The sequence below is a fragment of the Apium graveolens genome, chromosome 7 (assembly GCF_009905375.1).
Source record: "Apium graveolens cultivar Ventura chromosome 7, ASM990537v1, whole genome shotgun sequence".
Lineage (NCBI taxonomy): Eukaryota > Viridiplantae > Streptophyta > Magnoliopsida > Apiales > Apiaceae > Apium > Apium graveolens.
The window spans coordinates 506201-516920 of NC_133653.1; the positions used below are offsets into that span (position 1 = coordinate 506201).

General features: G+C 34.8%; 1 protein-coding gene across 1 annotated transcript; it reads left to right on the top strand.

Moving 5' to 3' along the window:
• The first annotated feature begins 3274 nt into the window (after window positions 1-3274).
• Window positions 3275-9565, top strand: LOC141671549 (uncharacterized). The gene is made up of 2 exons (XM_074477821.1): window positions 3275-3818; window positions 9525-9565. The coding sequence occupies exons 1-2, from the start codon at window positions 3275-3277 to the stop codon at window positions 9563-9565; spliced, it is 585 nt and encodes a 194-aa protein (XP_074333922.1).
• Window positions 9566-10720: the final 1155 nt, after the last annotated feature.

Genomic DNA, 10720 nt, shown 5'->3' on the forward strand with positions numbered 1-10720 from the left:
AGTAAAGATAAGGCTTGAGAGATTTAAACTTGATTTATAAGATAAGATGGTGGGTTTGTTTGAGATAAGGTTTATCCAGATAAACAAGATTTACACAAACCCTAACAACCTAATACTAAACCTGCGGGATAGACTTCCAGGAAGATTGAACAAACTGCATTCTGATAAACATTGCTGAGATCTCGGATGATTCCAAACTGATGTCTTCATTCTGTTGCTAAGAACTCTTATCATCATAAACACTTGAATTAACAAAACTGACTTAAATATTGAACACAGAAAGACTAATCAGTGCGAGTATTTGTGAGAAAATTGAGTTTCCCTATCAATCTCCTATATTCTGAAGCATCTGTCAGCAAGGCACCCTGATCAGGTAAGAGTTTAATACTAAGATCTAAATATGTCAGAACTGGGGAAGAAGTTGAGCAATCAAATTCGGATAATAAGTCCATTGTTGTAAAAACCAGTTTTTTTATTAAATATATATGTTTATGTAAGTCTAGTGATTTAATATATACAAGGAGTAAAAATGTTAATGTGCTTTATTTAAAAAAAAGTGTACATAATTTGAAACGTTTAGTTGTTTTCTTTACTTGGTCAAAACCTGTTACTAATAGATAATATATGAGTTAAACTTTAAAAATACAGATATGAGTTAGTTTTGTAAATACTGATAAGTACGCGTTAACCTAGGAGTACAGTACGTTAGATTTGTAAATAAATAGATGTAATTTAGTTCATTTGTTTATTGCACAGCTCTCTTCTTTGTCAGGTACTTTTCTTTTCTCTCGATTTTCTTTTCAACGTGTGTGTTTTAGGTTACTCATTGTTGTACTGTATTCATTTATGTAATGGTCAAGTTATTTTTATTACTTAATATATGTGCTTGTTGATTTATATATTTTGTTAAATATTGATATTTTGTTAAATACTTAATGCTCAGTTTAAAAGTAGTCTTTAATTTTGAAGAGAATGATTTGTGAAAAGAAATATTATGTACATGTGATATTTCTGGTTAACTCATTTTATATGATTTTGTTAAATTATGTTGTTAACGTGATAAATGTGAAAAATAGTTAATTATGTGTATTATTTTTATAAAAGATTGTTAATATGTAACTGTTTATTTATTTTATGAGATATTATTATTAGTGTTTTTATTATTATGTTAATGACATATGTGATGATTTTATTCTCTTTTATAAGTCTCTGTTTTTGTTAGTTTTATTTTTATAAATTGATCAATCATTTATTCATTCTAGAAATTTTTAATTATTATTTTATTAGTATATATATGTACATACATGTTTATTTATTTAATTTTTTTTACTTATGTGTGTTTTTAGAAAATGGTAGTAATAGTATTAATTGACTTTTATAAATTTTAAAAACTCATTTAGTAAATTCTTGTTAGTATAATATTTCATTATATTTATTTTTTTTATATATATTATCTTGTTGCCTGGTTTTGTATTGAAACACATGTTATTTTATAATGTTGGCTGATTTTGTATTGCAACTCTGTGTATATGTTGTTTTTATTGCCTGGTTTTTATTTTAGAGTCCTTATTTTGTGTATATATAATTACATATATATATTATCTTTTGCCTGGTTTTTGTTTTAGAGTTCTTATTTTGTGTATATATAATTTTATATATATATATTATCTTTTGCCTGGTTTGTGTATTAGAGTGTATGAGGATAATTAATTATGTTTGTTTTTAATAATAACTACATAGGTTGGATTTCTCTGCGTGAAGTGATAAATTGTTAAAGTGGTTGTGAGTGTCAAGGTAAGTTAACTCTCACACTTTTATTTTTATTTTGAAATCTGTTAAATATTTTTGCACTGCTTTTATTTTAACAACTATGGATCAAGTAATTGTTTTAGACATAAGAATTCCCAGTGAGCTCTGACCTATGAAACATTTAGTAATTGCGTATAGTTCCGGAACTAGATTTTGATACCTTACTAGGGCGTGCTTTTCACAGTTTATGATACCTTAGTAAGAGGCGCATTATTGACAGTTGTGAACCATACTGTGTCACCGGGTATTTGTGACCTTAGCGAGCTGTGGAATTTATTTATGTTATATGTAAACTTTGGATTTTGAGCAATGATTTTGGCTTTATAAAAATTATGAACTCCTTGGTCCACTAGTGTCGAATTGTTTTCTTGCTGGGCTGTTTGGCTCATGCATGACTCACAAATTTTCAGGTGCTAAACTTCTGGGATGGACAAGGAAATGCATTTGGTTTGAGCTTATTGTAATAATATTTTAGTGATAGTGTTTTATCTTAGAGCTACGTCTCTCTGTATTTTTCTTTATTTTAGCTATATGATACTATTTCAGAGTTGGATATCGGAATCTTGTTTGCTTATGTGAGACTTGTTTTAAGTATGAATAAAGTTTGATATTTAAGTGTAGTTGTTGTATAAAAAGTTGGGGTATTACAGTTGGTATTCAGAGCCTAGGTTAACTTCCTGTAGACTGTCTTTTATGCGTGACCTGTGAGTTGAGAGTTTTAAAATATTAACATTTTGTTGTGACACTTGTAGATGGCAGATAATGATAATATTTGGGGTTTTGAAGATGAGATATTTGATGAGGATGATCCGGAAGAGGAGTTCATGGAAGATGAAGATGAACAAGAGCAGGAGGTAACGACCCCTACTACTATGGATGTGGGGGATTCGGCACCAGTTCCTGATTATGATGATTGTGACTCAGTTACTGGACCGGTAGTACCGAGAGGAGGAATTCTTGGGGAGTTGACGGATATGGATAGTGATACTATTGTTTGGCTGGAGGAGCAGATTGATGAGTTGACTATTGAAAGTGGAAATTTGAAGATAAAAAGAGATGTTTTAGTGATGGAATTGAAGAATTGCACAACAGACCTATAAAAAGAAATTAGATGAGATTGTCCAATTCATTAACTCTTATGATCCAAAAACTTTAGAAAAATGGTGTACTGAAACAGGAGTTAAGGAGATTAATAATTTCATATCGGACATACGACTCCAAATGGAAATCACGAATCGACAAATTGAGCTCTTATTTAAGAAAGATTGAGCTTATCATTAGATTGTAGTTCATTTCATATATGCATTTGTTTTGATTACTTGTATTATTTTAAGAGATTTATAAATAAAGTTTCGAGTATTGATTTTACTTTGTCATAAATATTTTGTATAATGTTATTAATATCGAGATTGAGTTTTAAATGAATTATGTAGGAACCATGCCACGTCAGAATACTAACAACGTGATGACTCAATTGGCTGAAACATTGGCAACGTTGGTGGGGAACCAGCAAGGTGGACCTAAGAGCATGATATCCAAATTTAAGAAGTTAAGTCCACCCCTTTTTGAAGGATCTACAAATCCTTCAGAAGTGGATAAGTGGCTACAAGAGATGGAGAAGATTTTTGAGTTACTAGGAAGTACGGACGAGCAGAAGGTTAATATGGCAAGCTACCAACTCCAAGCAAGTGCTTATGACTGGTGGCTAATGGAGAAAAGACGCGTTGAAAATAATGAAGAAGAGACTTCTGGAGCATACACTTGGGAAACTTTTAAGGAGTCATTTAAGGACAAGTATTTTCCCAGGACGGTACGAGCGAAGCTGGAGCGCAATTTTATAAGGTTGGAACAAGGAGAAAAGCAAACTGTCTCGGAGTATGAAGTTGAATTCGCCCGTTTGGCTAAGTATGTGCCAACTTTGGTAGCGGACGAGATTAGTAGGGCACGTAGATTTGAGGAAGGATTACGTAATGAGATTAAGAGGCATGTGGCTGCTTTTGAGCTAAACTGTAACACCCCCAAATCCAAGGTCGTGAATTCGGGTCGTTACGATCACTTATTAGTTAAATAATTCTCTCTTCACAATATTACTCGACCTTTTATTCAAACTCACACACACACAGGTTATATGCTTGGAAACAGTATCAAATAAATCATCTCCACTTATCTACCTGACGGGGCTGGCGTACAAAAAGCCTACGGAACTCACGAGCGTTCCTTACCCGCCTACGGACAGCAGTCCTGGTCTGATCCATGCTGGTAGTCTGTTGTGATATGATATATAAAAGCAAGGGTGAGCATTATAGCTCAGCAAGGTATACATCCCCATAACTAAGTATGTAAGTATAAATAAAACCAATAATTATACTTTGTATCTCCAAAGCGTTCTGAAGGTTTATATGCTTGTCAAATTTATAATATTCTTAAAATTAACTACAATAATATATCCACTGAATACTTGTATCCATCTCTTTCTCAAAATCATTTTATACTCGTACTCATTTTATTTCAAAATCTTAAGATGTTACTCGAACCAAGATTCTCAAATGGGTGTGATATATATTCATCAACATCCCAATTTAAAACTCAGCCTTATGGGAAGATTTCTCAAATGGATTTGATATATATTCATCAATATCCTTGTTTTAAACTCAGCCTTATCGGCTCTCTGTTGTATATTTCACAACAGTTTTTCCAAAATGGAAGAAAGGGACTATACTAGAATAAACCACGTATCGGTGATCAGCCGAATACGAAATTTTCTCTACTAGTAGAAGGAATACAAACCTAGCCGCCTTTGGGCTCATCAAGACACTACACGGTGATTGCCCATTGCCGTGCAAGTCCGAAAGGCAATGGTCACATAGACCATATAACCGTACAATGCGCCACTCCGCGCTTGCATAATGCGCCACTCCGCGCCTGGTCACTGCCCGATACCACTCCGTGCCGGGCAGGCCACATTCGAGTCCCAAAACAATTATATCTTTTGCTCAAAATCCTTTTTCGAAGGAATAGGTCGTTAAAAGTTGACCTGTAAATAAGATGATTTATTCATCACTTTTAACTCAATTGATCTTTGGGAGTTGTCGGAGTTTTGAATTTAAAATCATTTTCAAATCCCTATCTGTAGTAGGGTGACACATATATTACTCACTTGTTCTTTATTGAACGAGGAAGCAAAACTCTTATGCTTCTAGACTAAGTTCCCTAAGGTTTTGATATGTTTCAAATGATTAATCTCTTTCAAGAGTTTTGAATAATTTAGAAAGTACCTTTGGGAACTATGTCTATTTTTAAATAAATTTTTAGAAGTCCGAAGATATTAAATATCTAAGGTCTCATAATAATTTAAGAGGGATTCAATGAATTGATAAAATCTTATAAATAAAACATCTATGTATAAGGTTCAATGAATTGATAAAAACCTTATATATAAAATATCTTTGAATATGGTTCAATGAATTGATAAAATCTTATGTACAAAGTATTTTTGAATGAGGTCCAACGAATGGAGACACCTTAATCAAATAATCAAAACAGGGTTTGGTATCCTATAATTGCTCTTTGAATAGTTAAATCTTTATTAAATAACGTGAAATGATTTATAAACTATTCACTATATTTTTAAATACTTTCTGGATATTTAAGAATCCCTTAAGTATCGCTTTATAAAATAATCAATCAAGTAAGGGTGTCCCTTAAATGAACAAACCAATATTTCTCGAAATTTAAGTCAAAATCTCAATCGTTTGCTTGATATATATATTACGTGAACGTACTTTGTTTATCGAAATATAAATCTTTCGCGTCCGGCTCTCTCCGGAATTAAATCGCTATTAAAATATCTCCGACTCCCATTATCATATATTATATTTGAAATACGTTTCAATTTCTCATACTCGTGTAAAACAAAATTTGTTTTCGTAAACAATCGCATAATTCGTATGCATTGATATCATAGACAAGCATATATATTTGAACTGTAAATCATGGCATCAATATCACAACAGTATATATATAGCATGGATAGTATGAGATAGGGTTTCAAAAACTTGCCTCGAGTAATCGAAGTGGTATGGTCTCTGGTGTTTGGTTGGCGATCTATAAACAAGAACCAACGGTCTAAGTTAGTACGCGATTAACGTCTCGCTTTTATTAAGCAACTTTCGCAACTACTCAAGTATAACGAATCTCCAATCGTCAAATTCTCAACACTTATATTTTCACTTTATAACATGGTCGAGTTTTGAAATCGATCGTTCGCTTTAGAAAGTCCATTTCGAGTTTTAAGCTCGAACGTGAGAAAACGTGCGTCAAAACTAGGTTTTTATGTGTTTCTCGCTTGCGCTCGCTTTACCAAAACATTTTTATAAAATCGAAAAATTAATAGTTTCTCAAAATTCTTTTTGGACAGTATTCTCTACTATCAAATCCATTTTTCATAATTTTTCCAGAATCTCGAAACTATTTTAAGTCCTTCAAAATCACCATGCAAGTGGACTTAAGTGCAGTTGGCTAATCGCAGAAATGTTTTACACTAAAATGACCATAACTGCTAAACCGTAAATCTCCTCATGATGCTCTACATATGTATAGAAACAAAAAAACAATATCTATCTATTCATGTCCAGTGGTGTTCAAATTTTAACCATTTTCATGGCCGAATGTCCTGCAGAAAACAGATCAAGTGCAAGAATGCCCAAACTCAATTTCTACTACTTGATCTTAACACAATCACTACCTATAACCATCATAAACACAAGTACTTCTCAAGATCCACCCACATGAACATTATATGCTCTATCTAGTACCACATACATGGATTACAACTCAACATCTCAAGCCTTTAGCAAGAACATAATCAATACAAACTCAAACAAACACAATCCTTTGGATCTTAACACTACAACAAACATAACTCTTAAATCCAACCATAAAACCTTAAAGGGTTGAAATTTATACCTTATTGGACACTAGGAAGGTTAGTTCTAGGATTATTGAGGCTTGGTTTGCTTAGAAAACACTTAGAAGGGCTAGATCCTTAAGAAACAAAACCAAGAAACAAGTTAAAATTTCGGAGTTACCTTTCAGCACCTCATTCAAACATTTTTATAAAATTGAAAACAATTAATTTGAGGCTGAAATTTGGTACGAAGCTTACCCATAATATATAGAAGCTATGGTAAAAATTTCATGATATTTGAATGAGTATATTTTGAGTTATGAATTTTTCTTTCTCCCTTGCTCAGAAAATCCGAACTGCTGGAATGAAAAATGGGAGAGCTTTAAGTGAGGGAAAAGGGGTTGGTTTCTTTTGTGGCTAAAGTGTGGAAGTGTATAATGAATATATGGGATGTATGCAGCATATTTGATAATAATTTGGCAAAGGTATGGGTTGGTTTGATTGTGTGGTGAAGTGAGAAAAGAGAGAAGTATGGCTTGTGTACTTGTTTGTCTCCCATCACTATTCAACACTATTCCACTAACTATTCTAGTTTGCTTCTAATCATCTAGTTATACTCATAACTACTAGTTAGGACTTGGTTATGCATGACCAACTTGCATGGGATTTAATTTCTCATTCGTTTATTTATCGTAAACGCAATCGTCGTTCCATTCTGATAGTTTCTACGTATAACGACTTATTTCATAGCGATTTCTTTTATCGCTTATAATCCTATAACCAATTCCATTCCTTCTCTTGATCATAGAAACACCTTGATATATTATTTATTTCACATAGTATTCCCGGTTCTATGCCATTCTTTACGGATACGAAAACACGTAGTATAATCGTGAATCTTCGAATTCCGTCGGCTTTTACATTCACTTATTTTCCTCGATAAACAAGAATATGATCTCGGATTCTCAAAATTCCACTATTCATTTTATGATGATTCCCATAGGTATTACTTAATCAGCTCAAGTTACTATTCACAGAAGTTTTAAAATATTACAAAAATCAGGGTTCTTACAGCCTCCCCCCCTTAAAAGGATTCCGTCCCGGAATCATCTCACAAATAGATGGGGGTACCTTTCTCGCAGGTGGCTCTCTAATTCCCAAGTCGACTCCTCGACCTTGGGATATCTCAACAAGACTCTGAATAGCTTGACACTCTTGTCCCTGAGTACTTGCTCTTTTCAACAAATGATTTCAACTGGTTGCTCAATGTAGGACAGATCTAGTACTTACTCATGTTTCACTATATTCTTGGTATCCGCATTATACTTTCTCAACATTGGCATATGAAAAACACTATGAACCTGTTGAAGGTTTGGAGGTAAAGCCAATTTGTATTCCATGGTTTTATTCGTCACAAAATCTCAAAGGACCCATATATCGGGAACTCAGCTTCTCTTTCTTTCCAAATCTCATCAGTCCTTCCCATGGTGACACTTTCAAAAATACCTGGTCACCCACTTCATACTCTCTGTCTTTTCGTGCTAAGTCGGCATATTTACGCTGTCGGTCTTGGGCTGCCGCTAAGCATCCTCTGATCAACTCAACTATGTCCCTTGTTCTTTACACCAAGTCGGGACCTAGTAACTTTCTTTCACCAACTTCATCCCAATACAAGGGTGAATGGCACCTCTGACCATACAGCGCCTCATGTGGGGGCATTTATATACTCGCATGATAACTATGATTGTAGGCAAACTCTATCAGAGATAGGTGTTCATCTCAATAACCTTAACAATCAATTACATAATTTCTCAACATGTACTCCAATGTCTGAATGATTCACTCACTTTGTCCATCGGTTTGGGGATGGCATGCAGTACTCACATTCAGTTTGGTTCATAAGCATTCCTGAAATCTCCTCAAAAAAAATCTGGAGTTGAATCGGGGATCTCTATCAGATACGATAGCTACAGAGACTCCATGTCTTATCACAATTTCCTTGATGTATAGCTCTGCTAATCTATCTACCGTGTAGGTTTTCTTGATTGGAAGAAAGTATGCTGACTTGGTCAGTCGATATATAATTACTCATATTGCATCACGGTTAGCCTTAGCTCGGGGAAATCCTACCACATAATCCATGGCTATTTGTTCCCACTTTCACATCGGAATTCCTAAGGGTTGTAGGAGTCCCCTCGGTCGCTGATGTTCCACCTTCACTCTTTAACAGGTCAAACATTTACTGACCCAATTGGCCACGTCTCTTTTCATGTTGGGTCATCAATAATATTCCTTTGGATCTCGGTACATCTTGGTACCTCCAGGATGAATTGAATATCTAGAATTATGTCCTTCACGTATAATTTCATCTTTTAATTCTCGAACATTCGGAATCCAAATCCGGTTCGCATACCTCATAATTCCCTTCTCATCTTTCTCACATTTGACTTCTTCTCAGTCAAAGATTCTCGCTCTTCATTCGTCTTCTCTTCCTGACAATGTCCCATCTTTTCTAACAATTCCGGTTCTAATTTGATCTCAAATAGTCCATCAGTCCATTTACCGGTGACTTCACCTCTATCTCCACCTCCTCGAGTTCTCTCACTAGTTCCTCCGGCGTTGTCAACATCTTGAGTCTCTCTTTACTACTAAGGGCATCGGCCACCACATTGGCCTTTCCTGGGTGATATAAAATATCACCGACATATTCTTTCATTAACTCTAACCATCTCCTCTGTCTCCTCTGTATAGATATTATCTCCAATTTTTCAAAGCAAAAATATTGCTGCTAATTCTAATACATGAGTAGGGTATCTTACTTCATATTCCTTCAGCTGCCGTGAGGCATAAGCAACCACTTTCCCATGCTACATGAACATGCATCCTAATCCTTTATGTGACGCATCATTATAGATCATAAAATCACCCTTTCCATCGGGCAATGCCAGCACGAGGGCTGCTACCAAACTCCTTTTCAATTCCTGAAAACTTTCCTCACATTTTTCATTCCACACAACCTTTTCCGTTTTGTAAGTAGGCCTAGTCAAAGGTCCTGATATCTTAGCGAAATCCTGTACGAACCTCTTATAAAACCGGTTAATTCCCAAAAAGTTCCTACTTCCGTAGGTGTGGTTATTCTTTCTCATTGGAATACTGCCTCAACATTGGTAGGGTCAACTAACACTCCTTCACTGCTCATCAATTGTCCTAATATCTGAACTTTATTTTTCCAGAATTCGCACCTTGAGAATTTGGCAAACAACTTTTCTCTTCTCAATGCTTCTACCACTATCCTCAGATATTCCGCATGTTCTTCTTCCATTTTAGAATAGACTAAAATATTATCAATAAAAATAATGACGCACACGTCCAAATAATTTTTAAACACTCGATTCACAAAGTCCATGAAAGCTACTGGGGCATTCTTTAGCCCGAACGATGTCACCAAGAACTCATAATGTCCATACCTCGTGCGAAATACGGTATTTGTCCCCTGTTTTAATCTTCAGTTGGTGATATCCCATTCTTAGATCGATTTTTAAAAAGTGTACCACTCCTTCAAGTTGGTCAAACGAATCGTCAATTCTAGAGAGAGGGTATCTGTTCTTAATAGTCAGCTTATTCAGTTCCCTATACTCTGTGCACAATCGCATACTACCATCCTTCTTTTTGACAAACAACATTGGTGTGCCTCATGGTGACACATTAGGTCTCATCATTCCTTTATTCAACAGTTCTTGCAACTGTGAAGTCAATTCTTTCATTTCAACCGGGGCTAGCCTATATGGGGCTTTTTGAAACTGATGTCGTTCCTGATGCTAATTCGATAGCGAACTCTATCTCTCGGTCAGGTGATAATCCTGAAAGGTCTTTGGAAAACACATCCTCAAACTCGTTAACAACTGGTATGTCACGTACATCGGGGCTTCTCTCTTGGTACCCGCCATGTATGCTAAATACGCTTTGCTATCTTTCCTTAATAATTGGTTTGCTTGAGCAATATTA

What these genes read in the sequence shown, in the direction of transcription:
- LOC141671549 (XM_074477821.1), top strand. Translation starts at nt 3,275, where the DNA reads ATGACTCAATTGGCTGAAACATTGGCAACGTTGGTGGGGAACCAGCAA. An exon ending in GGCTGCTTTTGAGCTAAACT is followed by an intron (nt 3,819 to 9,524) that starts GTAACACCCCCA and finishes ATACATGAGTAG; the next exon opens with GGTATCTTACTTCATATTCC.